This window comes from Heterocephalus glaber, unplaced genomic scaffold (assembly GCF_053883595.1).
Source record: "Heterocephalus glaber isolate CG9 unplaced genomic scaffold, H.glaber_assembly_v1.0 deba00001509, whole genome shotgun sequence".
Classification (NCBI taxonomy): Eukaryota; Metazoa; Chordata; class Mammalia; order Rodentia; family Bathyergidae; genus Heterocephalus; species Heterocephalus glaber.
Window position 1 is genome coordinate 35,400,053 of NW_028258325.1, and position 25,541 is coordinate 35,425,593.

Sequence of the window (25,541 nt, forward strand, 5' to 3'; positions counted from 1 at the left end):
AAATTAATGAACCAACACTTGGGGGGGGGGTGAATATTCTGATCCATACAGTATTTCTCCTAGGTTAGCAGTAAAAACCATTCTTTTCATTCAGTTTAGCTATTAAAAATGAACCAGACAACTTGGCTTTTAGGCTTCTATTTTTAAAAATTATTGTTTCCTCTGCAAAATTCCACTCTCATCAGCCATGATGACCACCTAAAAAGCTGTGTGCACGCCTACACGAGGCTTCCCTGAGCTCTTGGTGTACAGTGATGACAAAGATAATCGTGAAGAGACTCTCTCTACCCCCACCTGAGCAGGCAGAACTAAGTGCTGTTCCTTCCATTACACAGTTCTGCCCTTCAAAGAGGGAAGCTATGTCCCTTAGGATTTGTTTGATAATTCAGAGAGCTTGTTCACATAAGCTATTAAAACATACTAGCTTTTAATCCACCTGTGGGACTTGTAAGGACTACTGAGGACTGATCTGCTTTCATATCACCCTCTCACAGGAAACAGAGGAAAGCTAAGTCACAGATCTAGTAATGATTCTCAGTGAGCATTCCTGGTAGGAGCCTTCTTCATCTTTCAGCCATGCTTTGGGTAAATTTTGCTGAGAGAAAAGAATTTATCTTAAGTCACATTCTCTGCATCTCCTCAAGCTTTTCAGAGCCGAATACTGTAAAAAGGGGGACACACAACACATGCACATTTAATGGAAATGGACTCCAAAACTTTTGGTTGCCTGCTTCCAGGACTTGGTCAACAACCTGTCTTCTTTGGTTAGTAGCAAGGTGGTCCAGACTGAACCTGGAAGTCTACCATGGAAGGTGAAACTCCACATCAAGTATAGTTAAATGGAGAGGATTTGGCAAACAGCAAGGCCAAGAGTGAGACAGGACATTAGGTACTCTCACTAGGTTTCAGTTTCCTAGTCTGTAAAACTGAAACATTTCCTGGGGTAGTTGGTTTAAAATAAAAGAATACATACATGCAAAGTACTCAATAAAATGCCTAATATAGAGTTCATGGGATGAATAAATTCAGATGCTGTCTCACTGAAATGAGAGGCTGCCCCAATGTCTCCCACATTATGCCTCAGAGTGGTAATTCCTTACTTGTAGTGTAACATCCAGTTACCTGCTTCCTCTGTTACATGAAAAATCTCCTGACTAACAAACCTGTGCTTCACAGTAAGCCCTCAATGTCTGAAGAATTCACAAATGAGCAAAAATAGATTAGCAATATACCAAGAACAGGTCACACTCTTACAAGGAGAAACAAATTATCCAAGTCCTAAGATTGATGTATAAATCCAAAGCAAGAATTAGTAAATCCATGATGAGAAATGACTGTCATAAGAACTAGAATAACTAGTGTCATAATCAATTCAACTCTCCCAGGTTAGCCTATGAAGAAATTCAAATGTCTAAGTCATATTGTATTTGGTAAGTACCTCAACCAATCCACCCACCAGACTTGGATGAAATACAAATCCCGCAGTATTAGGCTATGATGCACCCAGTCTCACAAAAGGGATGTTTCCACAGAGAAAAAATCTTCAGTCTGTTGGAATACTTTGGCAATAGAGCTCTTCCCTTCCAAAGAGCTGCCAATGTTTAACTCTGTGACTCACTCCTACTCTGACCATCTCCATCTCCAAATTCAAAAGCTGACATTCAATCATCCACTTAGATGACCAACAAACCCTGAAAGCCTAGGAACCAATCTGCCCCTTCGCACATGACTTTGCTTCTATCATATGTTGATTTTTACAAAGAAATGAGAAGATACTGCTCTTTTCCAAATGTCCAAGTACTTAGGGGCATCTCAAGATGACCCCCAAGTGCAGACATACAACTAATGGTGATAATGACACTGGATAAATACTCCGCCACATTTTAGATTCTCGAGGAGAATCACTCAGGCATTAACTCTTCTGCCCTCAGTGCTCATCAGCACTTGACATCCACTAATGGTGCCATTAGTCTTCTTAAAGTTCCACAGAGCAAACTGGCAGGGACATTGACACACCCAACCCTTCATAGGAACTCAGTAGCCGTCTTCTCTACTAAAACACATTTCTATAGTGGCTTCTGAAACACTTTAGCTTCCTTCAAGGTTGGTCGCTGCAAGGTCTGTAACTTGTTAAAACCAGCCAAAATCAAGCCAGTCTTCCAGAATAGATATTTTGTTCAAGTTTTCATTAAAATGAGCAAGGAAAAGATTATTCCAAAAAAAAGTTATTCCTTATTTATGTCACATGGAATAGACATAATTCAGTAATTCAGAATTCCAACTCTGTTGAAAAATGTCATATTTAGTGTTTATAATATCCTACTTGATTCTTATTCCCTCACTCTCCAACAGCAGAAAAGCAGTTTGATTTTCTCAACTGAGGTTAATTTCAATCAATAACAAAATTTCTTAATATACCCTATGTACACAGAAAACCTGAGATTTCACCAGTTATAGTTACAACAGGGCCAAGTGCTATTTCTGGACTTCTGAAAGACCAAGACTATCAGTAGAAGGGAAAAATTAGCCACATATCACTCTCAAGTACTGACTGTGCTCACAAGAAGGCATTACTTTGTATTAGTAAATAAGGATATTTACGCAACCATTCTCCTGGTGACCATTTCAGCTTCCAGCAATAATTTCCATTATCAAGAAAACACAGCCTGTTGGTGGGTCAGCTTTCTAATTATGACTGAAGTGAACAAGCTCATCTTCCCCTAACAGTGTTATTATGATACTCATATAGTGGCTATGAGGATTTTTTTTTTGGTTTTCCTGACAATTACTATGTCACCCTGCACAAACCACCTAATTCTTTTCTCTTAAAAACAAGGAAGCTAGGCTGATAATCTGATGCTCTCTTTCAGCTCTAAAATCAAGTGGAATTAGTATCCACCGGGCATCAGGCAAGGGGAAAAAAGTCAATAGCTTATTTGTTCAGAAGAGTAGAAAAATTTAAAAGACAAAATAAAAAAAATTCTCCTACTTGAGCTTTTATGGTGATGTTTCACAGCAACAGTTCCCTTAATAAGCAGCCAACACTCAGTCATGAAGACAAATGCTGCTTTGCGGCCACAGCTAAATCTCCATGTTTGAAGAGGGATAAGCAGTTACTGTAATCTGTCACCAACAACCATCTGACAGCTACTGACCAGTAACTGCTGGGTTGCTGAGTATGTTACCACACATTTTCCTTTCCTCCTCTGCCTAGATTCAAGGCAGTCTTATATGCACACAGAATAATGGAACAGAGAGAAAAATGCTCAACTTACTTAAGTGAAAGGCTTTTGACCTTCTCATACAGTGACAGCAGAAGGCTCACCTCTGAAGTCTTCCATTTCTCATCACAAATATGATCCAACCAATGAGACCTGCTTGTTGTTCATTCATTTGCCCACTCATTCATCTAACATACTTAGAAGCCTAATTGTGCCAGGCACTTTTTAAAAAATGTTATAGAATCAGCAAAAAGTAAGATCCCCTCTCTGGGACTTTATTTTCTGGAATAGAGCAAGACAACTGTAGATCATGATAAAAGATGAAGAAAATAAAACAAGTGGTTGGAAGAATGATTGATGGAATTCTCTGTGCTTCAGTTTCATTATCTATATAGTTGAGATGATAATAATTCCTTAACTCAAAGAGTGGTTGTGAGGACCAATGGAGTTACTAAAGAGTAGCATGTGGCAGGTAGTAAGAGCTCAACAAATGTTAGCTATTCTCATTGCTGTTGTCGTGGACACTCTTCCTATGGCTGCTGCTGCTTTATACTAAGTGGTCAGAGAAGGCCTCTCAAGATGCTGAGCTGAGACCTTGATGCTACATAAGGGAAGATAAGGGACAGTATAAGCCCCAGGGAGGTGGGCAGGAACAAGATGGAAGAATGGGCTTTCCATTGTCAGGAACACGAGGACCAGTAGTAGTAAACAGGGGAGCAAAAAGAGGCAAGGTCAGACTGGAAGAAACAACAAGCAAATTGAATTTATATTCTTTTTTTTTGGTACCGGGGATTGAACTCGGGTACTTGTGCTTGAGCAGCAGGTGGCGAAACCACTGAGCTAAATCTCTGGCCCTGAATTTATATTCTTTAGTGGGTAGGAATCCACTGCAGTCTTTAAGCTTTAGAAAGACCATTTTTAAGGCCATCTGCCATTCCAGGTCAAAGATGGTGGGTCCTGGGTAAGACTGTGGAAACGGAGATGAAAGGCAGTGGATGTGTGTATAGTATACATTCTCTAGGAAACACAGCTGGCAATGATAATGTCTCCCATTACTATTCTGCCACCATTCTGCCCAACGTACACCTACCATTTCCAAGCAAAAGCCCAAGACATGAAAGAGATGTAGAATTTTCAAAAATCTCATCCATAATCTTTTATTCTGATTACATGTTAAATTTATATTTTGGATATACTAGATTAAATGAAATGTACTATTTAATTTGCCAATTACTTTTTACTATAGGATTCTAAATACAACAAATAGTTAACCACTTAATGAATATATTTCTCTTTACAGCCAAACAAATCCTTGAATTTCATGCATTGTTTTCTCATTTTAACATTCTTGTCAATATTTAAAATACAGGATATAATAAAAGAAGGCATTAAAAAATCATGGCTTTGTGGAGACAGTATAAGTAATGCAGCTGGGACAGGGTCTGGCTCCTCGTATACCTATGAACATTCTAACTATTATTTTCTATTATGAAACTGGAAAGGCAGACTGTGGGGGGAAAAGAATAGGCTTTGTAGTCAGATCTGTGTTCAGATGTTGATTACGGCACTTGTACATACCACAAGAAAAACTGTTTGAGTCTCAGCTTCCTCATTCATAAAACATCAACAATGTGAGAATGACATTAGATAAGCAATGTAGCATGATATTTGGCACTCAAGTAATTCCTTCCACCCTATCTTCCCCAGAAGTTATTGAATTACTCTCCTTTTCAAAATATTTGATAGAGAAAAACAAGTCTTAAAGACACTAATGTAGGCATTAAAATTTTAAATTTGGGGGGGTTAATATTTAATTAAGGTTGTGACCACTGTGAATCAATGGAGAGAGGAAAATAATAAATTTTCCCATATAATTTTTAAGTCAGTATTAAATAAGTACATGTTTCCCCAAAAACTGTCATCTGCATAGGGGTTATATAACGCAAATGCATAGGTGGGTAAGTGGGAGGGAGAAAAGAATAAGATACAAAATCTTTCTGTTGCCTGGTAATGTGGTTAAAACTATCAAGTTTTTGCAGACTCAACTTTATTACAATTGTAAGTAAGGTTGCAATAGGAATCACATTGTCTATTGTCTCCTAGACATATTCAGGAGAGTCCCATTATTTTTTATTCAATGGCTTCCAATATCAAGCATTAAAGAGACCATGTTATTTACTCATGTTTCTTGACCTAGATTGAGGTCATTAAATAAACAGTCATGCTTGGAACAGTCAGAATCTAATAAAAGAATATTAACTGGAAAACAATCTAGGGACTTTAAAGGCAGATCTTAGGTGTGAGTAAAATCAGGTTCTACTTAATAAGAAATTATGAACATTATCTACTTTTCAAAGGTGTAAGATATTTTTATTTTGTTCTTTGGAAAAATAATTAGAAACCTCCATATCAAATATATAAGTGTACATTTTTTTTTTCTTTCTCCTATCCCCAGGCTTCTGGATCAAAGTAATCTTTGGAGGAACAGATATCAGATATTTGTATTTGAATGGTATCTGATTATATTGATAGGTAATTTAATTAGAAATATAGAGGCAATTAATGCAGCTACAAAGGAGATTTGAAATCCCATATTCTGCCTTATTGGAGCAGAATGGTCATTTCAAATGTTCGACTGTAAGCCTCACAGCAGCAGCTGGTCAAATACACAGAACACAAAAGGAAGCTCCTAGCACTCCAGAAATAATGAACTGGGTGCTCTGAATGTTATGACTTATGTAGTACATTTTCAAATATGTTGCTAAAGAAATGAAACACCTTTAAAGGCATGAAATGAAAGAGAAACTATTCAGCAATATTTCTCAAATTTCTAGACCATGACTGCAGTAGGCAAGGGGAAAAGGAAATTTCAAATGGCATTAATATATCATCTCTTCACTTCCCAGCATCCACATGTACCCACCCAACTGTGCACATCTCAATCACTAGCTGGCTTTTCTGCTTTGCATGGAAAGATGACCTGGAATCACAGTGTAACTGCCCTGCTCAAGATATCACCAGGCTGCCTGCAACCTTCCTCAGCAGGCCCTACTTGCTGGGTCCAATCTCTTCCCTTGATATTAGATGTCCTAACCAACCTCAAGTCCAGCATGTTCTGGGACATCTGTTGGGTACACTTTGAGGAACTTGCACAACAGCCAAAGAGCTTTCCACAACCCCAGCTTCTTCCCCATTATCTTCTCATTCATACAAATGTGATCCTAGCTCATAACCTGCAGGGCCATCTGAGTATAACAAAATGTAGCAAAGAAACACCTACCTCTGATATTGTAAAACCTGGTTATTTGTTTTGAAAAAAGTGAGTTTTTCTTCATGGTACCAAAGGGTTTGATTTTTGAAAGAATTCTTAAAGTGATGAAGATGAGGAAGCTTTGCTACTCTTGTGATCAGAGGGCCAGTGAGCACCAGTTAGGACAGCATTAGGAAACTGATAAAGATCATCTCATCTGTAAGGATTTAACACTCATAGATGCATGCATTCACTCGTTCACTAATTAACCTTAACCTCATCTCTCCCTCAAAGTCTTTCTCCACTCTTGGGACTGCTCCACTCCAACAGTTTTTCCAATCAAGAACCTTCCCCTCCCTGTAAGACATTGTAAGATGCCACTTACAGATCAAAGCATCCTCTCTGATCATTCTTTTCAGATGTGTCACTTTAAAAGTTTTGAATATATTCTGTATGTAGAAGATTACTATGCCTCTGACATTAATCTTTCGAGGTACATATTTATGTATATCACAACTGAGAATAGTAACAAGTTACAGAGGTAAATTTATACACTAAGGATGAGACACAGACGTAAGGGTACATGCACATATCTCTTGGGGGTGTTGTTTTACTATAGTGAAGTAATACAAAAAACACTAGAGATAAGTCTTTTCCATGCACTAATCATTCCTAATTGTTCTGCTATCTTCTAAGGCATCCAAAAATTCCCTGAAGTTTAGTCTTGCTCCTATCTTGATAGTCACTATTATATTTTCCTATCAAGACTTGTCATTACCATATATGGTAAATGGTATTTTTCTTTAAGCACCCTTGTGGAGACTGATCTAAAAATAAACAAGTGTGAAAACACACCAACAGCCATTTTTTTTGTCCTAAACAGGAAAAAAAAAAAAAAAAAAAAGGCTCAACACTTCCTGAACTCATATAGAATTGCAGCAAGCTCCAAAGGTAGTACTATGAATTCTAAATGGAAGACCCAAAAAAAAGGATTCTTGACATTTAGAATCACGGTTATCCTTAAGCCTTGAAAATCTATGGTATGCCTAGTGTTGGGCAGCACATATAATAGGTATTCAGTCTTGCCAGCCAGCCTTGTATATTAACCTAGAAAAATAAACATCCTGTGCATGTTGTGTTGTTTGAAAATAGCAATAAAACACTTACTAAAGGTAAACCATGCTTAACTGAAAACACAAGAACAATGAAAGATGACATGTCCTGGAAACATCCCACAGATTACTTGGTCCAATAGAAGAATTAAACAGTATATTTCCAGTGTGAATGTAAAAATTGTCACGGAAGCAGACTGCACTAGGAATGATGGGTTTCAATTGCAAGACATTTACCAGGCATCTCCTGGAAGTTGCAATTAGCTGAAAGCATTGGCAACTTGCCTTAGCATCAAATTCACCTCTGAGAAGGCACAGAATACAAGGTAAAGAACTGTTACTACAGACTAAATTCTAATTGATGCAAAAGTAGTAAAATGGTAAGGATATTCTCAAAAATATAACTACAAAGAACTTTGACAGTGAAAGGGGGAACACTCGGCCAACTCAGACATATATTCTAGACTCCAAGAGGACACATTTCAAGGTATCAAGAACAAAAAAATAGGGCAGAAGCCAAGAGGCTGTCTAGGGCAACATGCTGACTAACTGTGACAGGCACTGATGAGAGGGGAAAGGGAGCCGCATTCACAGGGACCACTGCCTCTGCACAGGAAGTCCTTGAACAAGTAAAAGAAGAAAAGAACAATGGGAAAAGCTGTGAATGGGCTTACATACCCAACAGGGAATAATAACACATGTGTAGAAATCTGAGAGTGGAGGAAAGGTATTTTTAAAAATGCTAGGACCGCCAATATGTTTCTTTTACTTTAATTTGGAATGCAAGGAATTGATGAGATGAAATAAACAATGCAGTATTAGCACATAAAATAAAAAGCAGAACTGCCCAACTCCTACTTCACTTCATTATCTATCAAAGATCACCATCTTAAAACTAGAAAGGTTGAAATGAACATTAATTGGAAGAACTAAAGCAAAAGAGAAAGCAGGAGATTATTTTAAAATGGAAAAAAAGAAAGCCAGTAGTTTGCTTCTGTAAAACGAATTTATAGCTATGGAAAAAAAGAAAAAAAAAAACACCCTACAGAAGTGTGGGAACCTTCATGAGAGTTAAAAGTGAACTTCCACTAGTCACAGAAGAACCACACAGAAGAATGAAAGGGGATCCAAATGACAGAGATAGCATTGTTCCAGAGTTCTGAAAAGAAACAACAGATCTTATACATCATAAGGCACTTTTATTAAAATTGGGGTCTACATATATGCTTTCTGAATTCATATATTTATATAATGGGATATAATTCTTCTAAAGGACTTGTAGAGAAAATCCAAAAATAATTAACTTGTAAGTTAAAAGATTTACCTTTTGCATTGAAAATTCAGTTAACACTGAGTGGACTTCAGTGTTTTGAAAGCGGTGTTTCAATATATATACAGAATCCAGGATGTGTTCCAGAGATTAAAACAAGATGCTTAAAGCACACTTCATATTAACTAACTGAAAAATACTGTTAGTGGCCAATGAGTTTGAGGTGAATATCAATCAAAAATCAAGTAGAGATGATTAAGATGATGGTTTAAAAGGAGGTGGTGACCACTGGAGACCAGGAAGCCTCCACAGATTAACTTCCTGTTCTTGCATTTCTTTTTTTGAATACCAGCATCTGGATTTCAAGGATGCCATACTGTTATAAGACAGAGATATGCAATTCCATGAGTATGTAACAAAGTGGATTCATAACTAGTTGACAACATACAGAGAGGAGGCTCATACAGAAGCTATTCTTTGGTTTCCCTCCTAAAACAGCCAGCCCCAGGCCATTCTTGCTTCCTGCTCTTTTTTTCCCTGGACTAGTAGCCTGGGTGTTAGGGTCAACACAGGGCATCTGACCAGCTGGGAAAATCCAATTCCTTTCTGGGAGTATGGACTTGCAATTCCAAGACAGGATCGCCACACCCCGCACTGAGCAGGGACCACCATGGAGAGTTGGGCTGGAGGGGCATGGTGTCACCTGAAGCCACATGCATGCTGCTATGGTCTGTTTCTGGCTTGTGTCCTTTAAGAATTCATGTGCTGAAATTTAATTCCCACGATGACACATTAAAAGAGTAGAAACTTAGTCTGTCTTAAGAGGTGGGGCCTATAGGAAGTGATTAGGGTTAGATGAGGTCATGAGGATGGAGTCCCATGATTGAATGCTGGCGGTTCTATGAGAAGAGGGAGAGAAAACAGAAGACACACATGAATACATGTTCCCTGCCTCTTGCCATGTGATTCCCTACAAGGCCTTGGAACTCTCACAGTAAGAAGGCCATCACTAGATGTGGCCCCTCAGTCTTCGACCTCTTGAACTGTGAGCCAAAATAGACATCTCTTCTTTATAAAGTTACTCAGGCTCAGTTTCACTACAATAATAAAAATGGAAGAATGAATATGTGAAAAGTATGAAGTGGAGAAAAGAGCAGTCATAGACACAAAAACAAGATCAAACTGGCAGGCAGGGTTGGGAGAGTCCAAAGACCCAGTTCTGAGTCTCAGTGGTAACCCAGGGGGTTTCCTTGGGTTGAGTGAATGTATAACTTAGGACTCTAGAACCAGACTCCTGGTGCCAAGGACTAAGGAGACACATGCATGATGAATAAGCATGTGGATAGCAAGAAAGAATCAGAATTCAAAATTCCCAGAAGCTGAGTAAGTTGGAGGTCCTATACTAAGGCCTAAAAATGTCAACTGTGCAAATGCAACATGAGGACATTTGGCATAGCAAGATGGGTATAAAGTAAATGTACTGTTTTAATCATTTTCTTAGCAAGAAAGCATTTGCTAAGAACTAGAGCTGCCTGAGAATGGAATGAGCTGTCTTAGGAGGTACAATCTCTTCACCGAGAGGTATTCAAGTAGGAAATGGATAATCAGTTGCTAGCAGGCTATGTCAGGTACTGTGCCGCATGAAATGACTTCTAAGTTCCCTTCCAACTATAGAATTTCATTATTTTGAAAAATCTTTCTTTGAATCTTTTTAGAGATTAAAAAAAAAGACAATCGTAAGGTCATCAGAGCAATGCAAGTGCAGGTAGCAAGTTTTCATCACACTGTAAGTGGAAGAGTATTACTGAACAGAGTTGCTATAAATGTTTGTAGTATAATTAACCCCACTGATTTCGGTAGCAATATGTCTACAGTAAGATATAACTAAATTATAGTTCTGAACAAGCTTGCTCTTAAAAGGTCTCAGAAAAAAGTATTAATAAACAATCATGAAAGCTATCTGAGTTATTATTAAAGTTTCTTTTTTAGAGCTATTTATGCATTCTATAATATAAAAACAGAAATGTGACTGGTTCCAAAAGACTAGTCTTCATTTTAGTAAAAGCAGAAAAATACCCAAATAAAATCATTTTTCTACTCCATTGTTCTCAGAATGAGTCAGAAGAGTCTGAATGTCACCTACTACCTCCATTGTGACTGAGAGAGAAAAAAAATCACCTTTATTTTTTTTAACAGTCTCTATCACCAAAAACACCTGGTGAGGAAATTAAAGCCTATCAGTTATGACTTTGGTGGGGACATCAGTCAGAACACACAACAACATAAACTACATATAAGCAAGAATAGCCTTTTGCTCTATGGGTACTACTCAGGATGAGAAATGTGTGACACTGCATCTGCCTATTTTTGACAACAAGCAGTGTTGCAACCTGGCATACCAAGTCCATTGAACAAGACTAGAAAAATAGGAAACTCCTAAAGAAGCACCGGAGAGCTCCACCCCAGTGTGACCCTGAAATGGGTATGGCTCTGGATGGCTTGTCTGTCACAAGCACTGTAGGCAGTATTAAAGAACCCACCAAGACTGGTTAGACAAGACAGGCTTAAAGATCTAAGAGTCAGGCACACAAAAACAAGAGAGGCACTGCTGGCATCCTTCAGTCTGTCAGGATGTGGCTATAAATGAAGACAGAAACCTCCACTGAACCGATTAAACTAAGATGTGTGAATGACAGCTGGTGGGCTGCAAAACTTCAAAGACCCAGCATTGTGCTCAGTGACATTAAAGCAATGACACCTACACAGGCAGAACAAAAATGATGAGAGAATGGATGGAACAAAAGCTTCGAGGACTTTCTAATGCTGTAAATAAAATCAATAATAAAAGCAGAGACCCTCCTAATGCAGTGCTTGTACCTCAGATGCCACATCAACCAATAAGAATCAGATCCGCCTCCTGGATCCGCTGGCGTACCGCAGTGGTAATAGAACAACTCCATGAGATTTCAAAATCACTCTGTGACTTCAAAAACTCAGCTTCCAAAATTTGAACAGTTTGATCTTATCCCTATCGCTCACCAGATGAAGATCTAAATAACATTTGTTTAGCACCTACTTTATATCACAAGTGCTTTCATTTAATATCTCTACTCCAGAGAATGTCCCTGTAGTTCGGAACATGTTTAGAGCCAAAAGAACAAGACGATGACATGGAAGACTGTTCTTTATCTACTTGATTATGGAGCCAAGAATCCTGGCAATAGGACTCTCAATCCCAAACAGATTAAGTCCATACAGTTGCTGCATCCCTAAAATTCATAGCAAGGGGAACAAGAAAGACCCTGTGTTGCATTTGCTGAATTTCTAAAGAACATTTAGAGAAAAGAACATGGAGGAAAGAAAGGATAGAAATCTTGCAAAACTCTTTAAGAGAATAAAAGAAATATCTACAAATGTATGTGTGTTGGCAAACGGGGACTTTTTCACTGTTTTTAAAGATACACTTAAGTTTTCTGTCCTTCCTGCCAGTTTTTTCTATCTTAGTAAATGATCCCATCATTTTGGGTCAGGGCCCAACACTTCAGCCATTCTTGAGTCTTCTTTTTCTTTGACATTCTACATGTTTTCCATCAACAAATCTGTTGATTCTCCTTCTAGCAGTGCCCTGACTCTGACCACTTCTCACTTCCACTCATATCTGGCATGCCATGCCACTATTATCTGTCCTTGTTTCTACTCTTATTCCCAAAATGAAATCAGAATCTCTGGGTGTGAGGCCCAATGTCTAGAATGTTAAAAGCTCCTGTAAAAACACCAGTGTGCAGCCAGGCTTTCTCTCTTCACTATCCAACAGGTAGACAGATGATTTACTGGTAGGGTATTACCATTTTACCAAAGAAAAATGGCACTCTCACGAAGGTTAAGTGACTTTCCCAAGGCCGCCCATCTTGAAAGAGTCTAAACCCAGACGATTATCACTCCAGTTCTGTAAGGAATGCCAAATGCCTCATGTGACTTTCTCTCGAGTTTAATCATTTATAAAACATTAGTTTAAGATGCTAAAGAGAGGGACGGTGCTAAATGGGTGATAGCCTCAAGTACTGTCACAAAACAAATTCATAACACTTATTAGGTGCCTGCCAGGTCCAAAAACATATGCAGCATAAACAGTAAAGTTAGTGATTCTATTAGTTTGCTTCCATAGGATTTAAAAAAATAAAGAATTCTAGTTCAACATATAAAAAAAATGTCTGACATTTAAAAAACTGCTAAATCGAGACCAGCAGTTTTGACATTTAGACTTGGTATTCAAACATACAGGATAATTTCCACAGAGAAAAATCAATATTAGGGGAAATCCAACTTGGCACCTGGGGAAATTAAGAGGGCTTTTAACTTTTTCTTTTCTTTGCTAATTATATTCACTTGGAAGTTAACAAAGAGCCAGCTTGTATAATGATTCTTTTACTGAGCTTTAAACAAAAGACAAGAACAAGTAACCATCTGAGGTTAAGTAGAGCCAATAATTCAGAACCTTCCCTTCAGAAATACTAGGTCAAATTCTGGCTTTTTATAAAGATTTCCACCTGTACAGTATAAGCCACTTATCACCTAATACAAGAAAGCCTACATCCAGAAACAAATAAGGATAGATGAGAATTGTAAAATAAAAAGCAAGCACTGGAAGGTTGGACACAAAGCATTTTATCCAAGGGACTGTGGTGTTTGCTCCACAATCCTCAAATGATCATCTCACCACCAGCCATGCCCATCACACACCTCCTGAGGCCAGAACCCAGCACTCATCCCATGGCCACAGAGAAACCACACTGGCCAAATTAAGAGCCTCAAAAAACTGGTGGTCTTCTTGGCATCCAGAGGAGCCAGGCAAACTGGGACTTGTGGTAAGTTTTCACACATCATACACTAACCCACAAAAGACTGTTTCATGGCATGGTGGGATAAGTCTATGACTGCAGAAACACACAAGAAAATACATCCCTTGGAAATAAAGTTATCAAAGAAATTTTAAAGATGTTTTTCAGGTTATTAAGCTATTTTTTTCTACCTTCAAATGACTAAATGTGTGGGCTACAAATACAGGCTGAAGAAAGCTATTAATTACAACATACTAAAAGTAATTAGGTTAGCAAAAAGCTACTAATGACACTGCAGAAAAGCTCATATTCAAAAGCTCCCAGAGTAGATATAACACCAGCTAAAAATAAACTAGATGTGTTTACTCTTCATTTGGTTGTACTGAATTGAATGGTCAATTCAAAATTTTAAAGAAAATCTTCAAAACCTAATAATCATATGAACTTGCCCATTTCTGAGAGGGAAAATTAAGATGACCATAATTAGACCCATTTGGTAACTGAGTGATAAAAAAAAAATTTACCAGAAATATCCATATGCTCTTAGTTTCATAGCTGGCAACCTATATGGCTTTATACAATCTACTCCTCACCCTCTCTCAAAGTAAACTTAAGGGTCTACATCAGTTTCTTTAAAACAAAACACTGCTGCACTTTAGAATTTCTTGGAAGATCAACTATCAACATTTGGTCCAGATCCCATGGACTAAATTGATTCTACTGGTCTGGGATCAGTCCAGGCATCATTACGGCTTAGAAGTTCTCCATTTGATTTAATGCACAGCTAGGATTGAATACCACTAAGGTACATATCGTGGTCATGAAATGATCCATATTTCACAACCCTCCACTGGACATACTCTGCACTAAAGATGGTAGCCAGAGTTTTATTCACATCATTTCTCTAAATTCTATGTATAACAGTGACAATAAAGTTAGGAAAGTTGATCTAATCCACTTGAGAACACTTATTTGGCATAGAGCCAAACTGAAATAGATGGAGGACTGAATCAAATTTAAGGTTAATGTATAGAGTGTTAAATTTGGGTAAAATTTATGTAGATGGACCTGTTTCATTTCTTTGGCCAGAGATATAGAACATGGCCTTGAATGAGAAGGAGGGAAGAAGTAAAATGAAACAGACTAGAAGGGAAGCAGAAAGGGTCACAGCCATTGTGCTAACAATAAAGCAGCAAGGCAAAGGTCCAGATGTGCTCATTGATGACAGATGCACTCTGAACCAAAGATCTCTTATACAGGTGAACAAGTTGCCAAGAGCAACTGTGAACAAAATACAAGCAAATGATATTCAAAAACCTTAGTAGGTCTGGTTCAGCACCAGAAGTGCTCACAGTATAGAGGCGTGGAGTCTTAGCCCAGGTCAAAGGCCAGCATCTTCTCTGATTAAGGCCAGGCCTCCAGTCCTGGAGCTCTTTGAGTTGCTGTGACAGGCACTTGAGGTCAAGGAAATGGTGGCAAGGTGTCCATGTCATGTCTTTAGAGTGCTAACCATAGCTCTTTAAATGTTCCCTACTTCAAAGATTTCTGGGACTCAGGTAGGGATAAATCTACATGGTGATGAGGGATGGAAAGGGGAAAAGAGGGTCTGCAGAAGCTGGAAGGAAATTTCTTTTACACCAAGTTAGCTCTATCTTAGGTCAAGAGTAAGCCACAGGGACACAAAGCCAATTATTTTCAGAAGTTCACCTATTCTAGATTGGTGTCAGAACAAACCCCTCTCTGGTTACTCCTGCACGCTACTGCTTACTTGCTTCACTTACAAAAGCCAATGCTGTGTTATCTAAATGGGTCTGGCCCAGTCAAGTGATTTTCTGGTCCAGAACCTAGTCAGGCTTTGCCCTTTTTATTAGCAGTCTCCGCCTTAACCTGATGCTACTAAACACAGCTCCAGAGGATCATGATCCGTCCGCTCCTTCAAAAACAGCTCACACAGCTAGGGAACAGAAACCCAACTTAAAACCAACACCTCCCTCCACCAAATCAATTAGAGATGTAAATAATCTATGAGGCCCAGTTCTGTAGTCCCTTAAGACCAACAAAAGTGATGGTGATATTGTACACAAAAGCATATTTACTCAAAGCTAAACCTATGTAACATTTAGGTTAACATTTAAATGAAAATTAATAGGAAGGTAGGCAGGATGGCTTTCGCTTATCAAATCTATTTAAAAAGAGATTTTAAAAATCAGAAACAAAACAACAGGCTTCAAAAGATACCATAATGTACACCATAAAATCCCTAAACTGCTACAAGGGCCATGTCAAAAGCAGTATTATCTAAGCATTAACATAATGTGTGAGGTTTGAGGAGGACACACATACCTGCCTTCTGCTGTAAAGAAGGAAAGTGAAGGCTTGAATCTCTACTTGAGAAGTACAGCTATCATGAATTTTTAATAAGCTTACTCTGAGCCATGGATTTCCTTTATAAAACTTTCTACACCGAACAATTCTAGCAAATTCTCACATGGTACACATGCTACAGGTAATCTGTAGCTCTGCTGTCCAATAGAGCGGCTGCCAAAATGAAATGTACTATAATACATACCTGCCAGGCTTAGAAAACTCAGTACAAAAATGGAATATAAATGTTCTCATTTTAAATTTTTATATCCATAACTTGCTTAAATGATAACATTTTGAATACATCAGGTTATAGAAAAACAAGCTTATATTACGTACTGCATTTAATTATTATATACTATGAAATATGTATTACATATTAATCATTAATACTTGATTAGTACTCAATACATTGTTCTGTTAATTTGCCTATTTCCTTTTAAATTTTAAATGTGCCTATTGAAAAAGTTTAAAGGGCCTATGTATCTAGCACTGGTGGCTCAAATTTTATTTCTCTTAGTGTTGATCTGAGCTATGAATGCCAATTTGATATGGGTAGATTACATGTAACCATTAGTAACGTCTCTAACTGGCCTGAATTCTGATCTTATTCTTAGTAGAAAGAATAAGAATAATTTCTTGGTTATTAGGTAGTGATCACTGTATTACACCTTAAAAGTAGCAAATTGGAATCAGAGACTATAACACTTCAGCATATAAAAATGAACGAATCTTGCTGAAAAAGTAATATCACCAATTTCTAGTCAAGAATAATTCACTGAAAACATTTAAAAATACTTTGCTTTATGATACACAGCCTAAGAACCAGATAAAAATTAAATGCAATACTATTTAAAATGAAAGGATTCAGACCAATGGTTCATTTAAAAATCAATAGCTTCCACTTTACCTGTGTTTACAGTCACAAACATGAACATAACAATTTTAAGTGTTCCATTTGTAATATCTTCACAAAATATAAATAATCTGTGCAAAAATCTTTAAAAGAAAAAAGAAAATTCTACCTGGCATATGAAAGGAGAAATAAATGGAGAGAGAATCTTATCATAAATGACTTAATATAAGGTGTCAGTTCTCTTAATATAGGTTTATAAATTTAATCCAACACCAATAAATATCCCAACATATTTTGTAGCTTGACTCAATGATGCAGTGATAAGTTTAAATGGAAAAATGAACGTGAAAAAAAATCTAGGCTAATTTATAGAACAGAGCAGTGAGAAGTACAACAATTATGAAGACTTTATTATTATTAAGTTGCAATAAAGGAATGTGATATTAGGAGCCCAAGAAGACCAAAACAGAGGTCAGGAGAGGGGGGAGGAGAGAGAGAGGGAGACTCCAGAAAAAGTCGAGCATACACATAAAGAAGCACCTCAAACCAGCATGAGAAGAGATTATTAAATATTGAGTCATTATGTTGAGTGGATAATTTGAAAATAATATTAGACCCAGACTTTACAACTCACAAGAAAGTAAATCCCACAGGACTTAAAACTGTTTAAAATGAAACCTAAAAGTACTTGAAAAACCTAAGTTAAAAATTGCCACGGTCTTCAACTAAAAAATATAACATCAAAGGACAAATTTTAAAGAAAAAAGGGAAAGAAAAATATTAACTTGTATACATACAAAAACACAACCAAGTTATATGGCAAACTATATACAAGGAAAAGAGTTCAAATCATTAACACTGAAGTTCTTAAAACCAGTACAGAATAAACTACATACAGAAATATGAACAAACAGTTCAGAAACAAAATAATCATTAAAATCACAGAACTGTGTTCGGTTATGTAAACTTCAAGGTTTAGTTTTTTTGCATTGTACATTCACAAAGATGAAAAAGAATGCTAACCAAAAAAGGGACAAAGAAGTAGGCACATTGTGCAGCTTCAGGGACAGTATAAAGTGGCATAATTCTGCCAACAAACCAAAAGATGGACCATCAAAAGTCATAAAAAGATACATATTTTTGACCAAGAAATCCCACTTCTCCGGACTTTTGACAAAGAAATAATCTGAAAAATCTACAAAGATGTATAAAGATGCTTATTCAATAGTCATTTGTTTAACGGAAACAAATAAGCAAAACGGAGGATACAAGTAGTGAGAGTGGACAAAAGAAAAATCACAAACTTAGATTTAATAGACCCAAGGGGCCAGGGATGTAGCTCAGCGTAGCCATGCCTGCCTGGAAAGAGCAAGGTCCTGAGTTGGATTCCCGGTTAAAAAAAAAAAAAAAAAGAATAGATTTAATAAAAATTAAAAATAATATAGAGTATGATCTTATTTTTTTCCTTTTCTAGAAAACAGTTGGGAAGGACATATACTGAAATGATAACCTTTTTTAGATATATGTATATACACATATACAAAAATTTTATTTAAAATTTATAAAATACATATAAAATATAATCACAATGTGATAATATGAGAATGACATCATTTAGGATGGTTTTACTCTCTCTTTGATAGCTCTTTGTGGTGTGAGCTTTCCCAATGAGCAGGCAGCACTCCTACAGTCAGGAGGATAGGGTTAGGTGCTTCCATGACCAACAAAGCTCAGAGTCATTCATTCAACAAACATAGAGTGGTGACTATGTGGCAGGTAAAACTTTAGGTGCAGAGGGGACAGAAGTGATCACACACACACACACACTCACACGCAAAATGCTCCCTTTGTGGTGCTAAAGTTTCAGTAGGAGGTCCTGACTTCTGACTAAGTCTGGACTTAGCACAGAGTACCTTACAACGTGGCTTAGAAAGCTGCCCCATTACTGAGCCCTCATGATGTCCTGGGGGGAGCAACATATTAGTGAACAAAACAGACAAGCATTCCTTCCCTTAAGGACCTTGGCATCCCTAAAGGATAAGACCATTGAAAAGTTCCTCTATAAAGAGTGAAGATTAAAACAAAAGCTGTTGCCTGCTGGACACACAGTGTCATGAAATGCGGGGACTTGAGACCCACCCAGCAAATGCTTCACTACCTCGGAAAGCATCCTCTGTCCCTGCAAACTCATGATCTAATTTTCAATGGGAGAGAGTGAATTCTGTATCACAGCTTAGAAAACCTAAAACAACTGAATTGTAATTCACTTAGTATCTCCAGAATGACACAAAGCAAAATAACATATATTTAGAGATTTTTGATATTACTATATTCGCTCTCTCTCTCAGTGCCACACCAGTTTTAAACCATGAACTCGTCTCCATATGTTGTCACTGGGATCTCCTTCACTCACCATCCTTGTGGTCCCATCATTCAATTACTCTCATTGAAGTCATCTTGTATCTCAACACTGAAAATAGCCTAAAATTTTTCTTTTAACAAAAATTTACTTTTTTTGTCTTTTTGCTATTTTTTAAGTGAGTGAAACATGGTATTCTACAGGGTTGCAAACATTTTAGGGTTGTCCTTTGGTAAAACAACCCTGAAACAACTTCTAAATGTATCACTTTAATATATATTTGATATAACCATGAATATTCTAACATTGTAGTATTATAATATTCAAAAGAAAATGCAAACCATTGGGTAGGTATTCTTAATGCATTTTATTAGTTTTGAACAGTTAATGCTTACTATTCTGTACAGTATGAGCTCTAAAATAGTTTCTATTTTATTCATACAAGAGCCTTTTGCAATCTGAGTACCTGGTTGTGACTGAGCCTGCTCCCTACCCATTCACCATTCTCCCTTTTTCCTTTAGTAACACAACACTGAGTAATGTGCTCAGCTGGAAAAAGCCATTCCCCAGATTTTCTTGCAGATGGGAACCAACACAAAATAAGCATTAGTCTTTATGTGGCACTGTCAAGAAAACCCCTTTGTTTCTCACCCTTCCGTTTTTTTCCTGCTGAGAACTCCTACACGATGGCTGGGACTCAGCCACTATGCTGTTATTACAGACCATTAAGTTAGACAGAAATTAATATACAGCCAAAGAGGGACTGGGCCCTCAAGAAAGTCAGCACAAAATAAAGGTTGTGGCTGGAGGTGCAAGATGGAGATGAAATGGCCAGGCTGGCATGCCTCCCTAAGTGATAAGCAGCAACTTGAGATTTGTAATTAGTATCACCTGGTCTAGTAAGTCCAGCTAGCCATCAGACACTCAGGTGGGTGACCAGAGAATCTGGACTCATTCCTTACCAAAAATACCTTTGTTCTTTCCACGTATCTTTACTAAGAGACTCATTTCCCTAGTGGATCAATATTAGCTAAGCATCTATACTTGGAATCCTATAAGGTTGACTATAGTTTGAGCCATGTTGTAACCATGTTGGATTTTGCTATTACCCCTGACAAAGGGCCTCAGTAACTCACCCACTCACGACCCCTCCTGCAAATCCAAGAGCTATTCTTCTCTTTATTTCCAATAAAACACTCCTAACTTCCTCCTTTGGTTCAGGACTTCATTCCCTGATGTTGAGACCATGAACTGGGCACATTTGGTATCTAACAGGTGGGCAGTTACACTTTTCCCATATCACTGTGACTTTCTGGAAGTTATCTGCACAGGATGGTGAGATGGAAAGACATAGGAGCCAACATCCTTTAGGACTGTGGAGAAGTCATACCTGGCCTTGACTCCCTCCAATCCCCTCCACACTAGTCTTATAGAAGTGGGAAAAACTGTCTTTTGTGTAAGCCACCATTATTTCAGTTCCTGTTTCTAGATTACTAATTATGTGTTCACACATCCATTTGAATTAGCTGAGATAGAAGTAAAGAGATCTAACATTCTTAGCCTTCTGTTTTTACTCTTGCTTTCTGGTAAGTTTATCAATTATTAGGGTTCAGGTATTATCTCTGAATTCCAGATTTCCAAGTTTGGTTTTTCTCATATCTGACCTCAAAATTTCAAAGTACCTTTAAAGCACTTCAATTTGGATGTCATATACTTATATCAAAATTTGCATTAGTATCTTCTCTTATGGTATTTGTTGTCCTTAGTTCCCTTATCATATAATAAACTTTCCCAGTCAAATTCAAGACTGTAAAAGAGAGTTCCTCAAAATGTGTCTCATCAGTTCAGAAAATCCTGGGAGGCTCACTAGAAATGTAAATCCTCAGCCCTACTCCTCGGATCTAGTCCTCGGAATCTTCATAAGCCAGCCTAGAAAGCTCATTTTAATGAGCTTTAATGAACTGGGATCTCATAAACATTAAACTTAAAAATTGTTGCTTGAGTCTTATTTTTTTATGACTCCTTTCCTAAATTCCATAATGGGGCCTTATTTTTTACTATTCTCTCCTCCCTGTTTCTTTCACCCTCCAGACTCTCCTGCCTTGAGATGTCTACCGTACCTCTTCCCCTGCCTGGCATCTCCTTCCCCCACACCCTCACCAGGCTAAGTCCCTCATGTTCTTCAGGTCAACTCCGCCAACCTTGTTAAAATCGAAATACATCCACCACCCTGCTTTTTCTCCATCTTTCCTTCCCTTTATTCTTCCAATATTCTCCCAAACAAAGGACTACAATTTGCTCTTCTGGGTGTCTGCTTTGACCCCTGCCTCTCTAGAGTATAAGCACCTACAGCTGCTTCTGTCCCCTGATGTATGCCAAGCACCTGGAAGTACCTGGTAGATATCTGCTGAATGATTCCTCCCTTCCCATTCTCACTGTTCCACTCCAGGGCTAACCTTCCCTTGTTGTTCTAAGACTTCCTTGCAATAGAGCCTATTCACAGTACCTTTCCCTCCAAACCGTCCAACATACTTCTTGACTAATCTAAGCCAGTACTCTTGGAACATTGCTCCCTTATAATGATTTAGCTCCAAACTGGCCCTGTCAGTTATTATGTATTGGTGTCATATTCAAATGAGAAATAAGATTAGGTGAGCTCTAAGATCCCATTCAAATACTCAATTCTGTATCCAAATGACTCATCTGGGCATTCAAAATGCTCTGTAATCTAGCAGTACTTTACCTATCCAAACTTCTATCAAACTCCTTCCAAGTTTCCCTTTGCTCCTAGCCAATTTCCTTAAGAACTCTGAAATAGACCATGTTCACTTCCACCATTTTTTTCATGTCATTACTCTCAACTTGTCAACACCCTTCCAACTACTGAAATAGTTGGCAATATCCTTTAAAGACTTATCTGTAAACTGGCAGCATCCAGCATTACCTGTGTGCTTGACAGAAATGCAACAACTATGGCCCTAACCTCAGACTCCCTGAATCAGAATCTGCATACACCAAGATCCTCAAGTGATTCCTTTGCACCTTAAAGTTAGAAAAGTGCTGCATGATGATTCCTCAGATCATACCTCAGTGAAGTACTCGCTGTTCAGGAATAAGTATGTGCTATACCCCTGATCTTCCACAGGACCTATAGTAAGCACAACACTTAATTAACAACATCCCCTCTTAGACTACGTATTCTCTATTTAAGACCTTTCTCTACAACTTGACTGTAAGCAATTTATAGGCAAAACAGTCACAAAGCTGGACAATCTGTATTCAAGAAATAACCCATTCAAGTGGAGGAGTGCTTATTTTAATGCTCTTAGAAACTGCAAATAGAAAACTCAGGGGCAGAGGACTCTGTGGTCTAGCCACCCTCTCTCAGTATCTGCATTTCCATACCTCTTCCATCATCTTTCCTATCTTTTTACTCAATTTCTGTTTCCTTACTGAGCAGTATTTGCAAGACCTACCATACCCATACATTGTTTTCTCCCCCAGCCTACTCATCTCTGCCCTTTCCGGATGACTTTCACTCAAAATCTCTAATCTCAATGCCTCCCAAGAGAGATAAGATAGCCCAGAAAATCTTTTAAGCCAAACCACAAGGTTACAAGTATGGGTAACCTAGATATTGGCTGGCCTTGGGTTAGGAGCCTATCAATCAGCCAAGGCCAAAGAGACTGCAGTTCAGAACAAGCTCTTTGGAAAGAAGCTGTCAACAGACTATTCCTTAGGCAAGAAAGACATGGGAAGAACAGGCAATAAGCCACATTACCAGCCCACAGAGTGACTGTCTTCACCATAGTCCCAAACAAAATGCTGAGTACATAATGAAGTGAAATCAGTCAATATGGGAGGAAAGGGTTGTGCACCAAGCACTACAATGCCCCTGACAATGCTGGATGCACAGGGAATAACACAAAGATTAAATAAGGAGTGGTTCTTGTTTCCCCAGAGCTTTTAATCCAAATGTGTCACCAAACTAGCTACTTGACCTTGGGCAGGTTATGAAACCATTCTGGGCCACAGTTTCTTCAACAGTCAGATAGAACTCCACCTTCACCAACCTTCAGGAGTGTTGTAAGAGCCCATAAAGTAATTGTTGTGAAGTACTTTGAAAACTACATATGCAAATCAAAAAACGATACTGCAGCCTTTCAATACTGACAAAATCATATCACATGCCACAGGTTTTATATTGCTTTTGGATTTTTTCTCTTGTCCCTTTTTCCCACAATATATGATCCATCAATTGCTATGATGGATGGAAAGCACCAACTATTACCATTACATTTTTAACACCACCAGTATCACTATATTTTCACTATGGCTCACATGGGTATTAGCAAAATTCATCATTTCACTCAGAAGTGTATAAAAATGAACACATTTTTATTGTGAACATTTAAAATATCTATTCGGCTGTGTAAAACTATAATATTTTATAGAAGTGTTTTTTGATATCACAATGACAATAAGTATGTATACTAAATTCCTACATAGAATTCAGGGCTGTTTTCACTTGTGTGTGGCCTTCTCCCCAAAGCAGTTTAACATTTTCCTAAGTCAGGGGAAATCAGAAAATACTAGATATCAGAATCCAGGAACCCTATTTTTACACAAGGATACTACAGAGGAAAAATGAAATGCCGTGTTTTAAACTCCTGGAATCCTATTCTAACTTCTTTTTTTCCTTTACCTACTGCCTCACCTTAGGGTAGGGTGTGGGGAGGATTATGTCAGTGATTATGACAAGACAGACAGCTCCCAAAATGATGTTATTCTCCTTTGGAAGGTTCAAGTATGGGAAGTAAAAGGTTATGGGCTTGAAAGACAAAACTCAAGAAATGTATCGTCTTGGCTTTGCCCTGCGCAAAATCAAGGAATATTTACTGAGCGCCTGCCAGTGCCAGACAGGTCGCTGGTGCTGTCAGCCAGGATGAGGGTGTTTTGGTCTCCTAAAAGCTTCCTTGCCTATACTGTCGGGCATCTGTTGCTCAATGCCCACAAGAATAGTCATTCAACAGCTGGCTCTGGGTGGAGCAAAGAGAAGAGCTTCCATCCAGCTCAAGGCAGCTCAGTGGGCCAGTGTAGGTTTCAGGCTAAAGGAAAACCTAAAACGAAACCTCAGACCAGAGCCTGGCAAGATTCTGCTGCAGAAGGCAGAACTGCAAAGACTGTAACAGGCTGTACCCACTGAACAACCAAGCCCAATTAAGGATCCTGGCACCTAGGGAGGCAAAGGGAGTACTGATCAAAGAATCCTGCAGCCTGGGAAAGACAATCCCGCTTCTCTAGAGCTGTGATGTGGGGGCTGCAAAAAGGTGGGCGGTGGAGGCGCAGAGGGCGGGCTGGGGATGTGATCACTCCCAGGGGTTGAGGGGGACTGGCTGGGAATCCGGAGGCTAGAGGTGTGAGGTGAGTAGGGCAAACGCTGTCCGCGACAGGGACCGAATGGTCACACTGCTGTGTAAAGCAAGCCTTGGGGCTCCCACCCAGGACCCCAATTCGGAGGTTCTGGAGCCCAGGAAGGGTTTGCCAGTGCATCGAGGACAGCACGGGGGGAAGGGTCCCCTAGGGACCCGGTGCTAGAGCCGGACTGCAGGACTAAGAGGTGGGATGAAGTGTCCCTTCCCGGATAAACACAAGCGTGCGTACACACACTCTCTCACTGCGGACCCGGGGCTCCGAGCCGCCCCCGCGCACAGCCCCTTTGGCGGCGGGCACTCACCCTCCGCGCGGGAGCGGATCTCCGACACCGTCCTCCTCATGGCGGGCATCCCGGCTGCCGCCGAAGGTGGGTTTCCAGCCTGGGCTCTGCACCTGTCACGGTGCCGCGGGCGGGGACCTGGCTGCGCCGCACCGAGGGCTCAGCTGCCGCCTATGCCTGGCCACCCAAGGACCGGCCACCGGAGAACGGCGCCGACACACAGCCGAGGAGGAAGAGGCGCGGGCGGCAGTGGCGGCGCCCGCAGAGCTGGGCGAACTCTCTCAGCAACCGCGATGGGGGCGGGCGGCGAGGGGCGGAGCCTGGGCGAGGGCGCCGGCGCCGGGGCGGGGTCTTCGGGGCGGGGTCTGTGGAGCGCGCTCCCTCGCTCCGGCGGCCGCGGGGCTCGGAAGGCGGGACAGGACGGGGAGAGGCTGTGGAGAGCCCGCTGCGCCCGCCCTACTTCGGGCCGTACCACTGCTGGGGGGAGAACGGGTCACCGCCGCCCTAGCCTTCTGCGCTCTCGCTCCGCCCCGCGTTGTCCGCTCCCCCAGTCTC

The 25,541-nt window shown here is 39.4% G+C and overlaps 1 protein-coding gene across 6 annotated transcripts in view; it reads right to left on the reverse strand.

Annotated features, from left to right (window-relative positions):
* Window positions 1–25,276, reverse strand: part of Atp8a1 (ATPase phospholipid transporting 8A1) — a 218,659-nt gene extending 193,383 nt beyond the window's left edge. For 5 of the 6 annotated variants that reach the window (XM_087187535.1, XM_004849787.4, XM_004849790.4 and 2 more), the window contains exon 1: window positions 25,008–25,276. In XM_087187535.1, coding sequence (XP_087043661.1) covers window positions 25,008–25,056 — 49 coding nt within the window. In that variant the 5' untranslated portion in view covers window positions 25,057–25,276. The remainder of the gene's footprint in view (window positions 1–25,007) is intronic. The other variant, XM_087187537.1, reaches the window with a different exon arrangement.
* Between the last annotated feature and the right edge of the window lie 265 nt (window positions 25,277–25,541).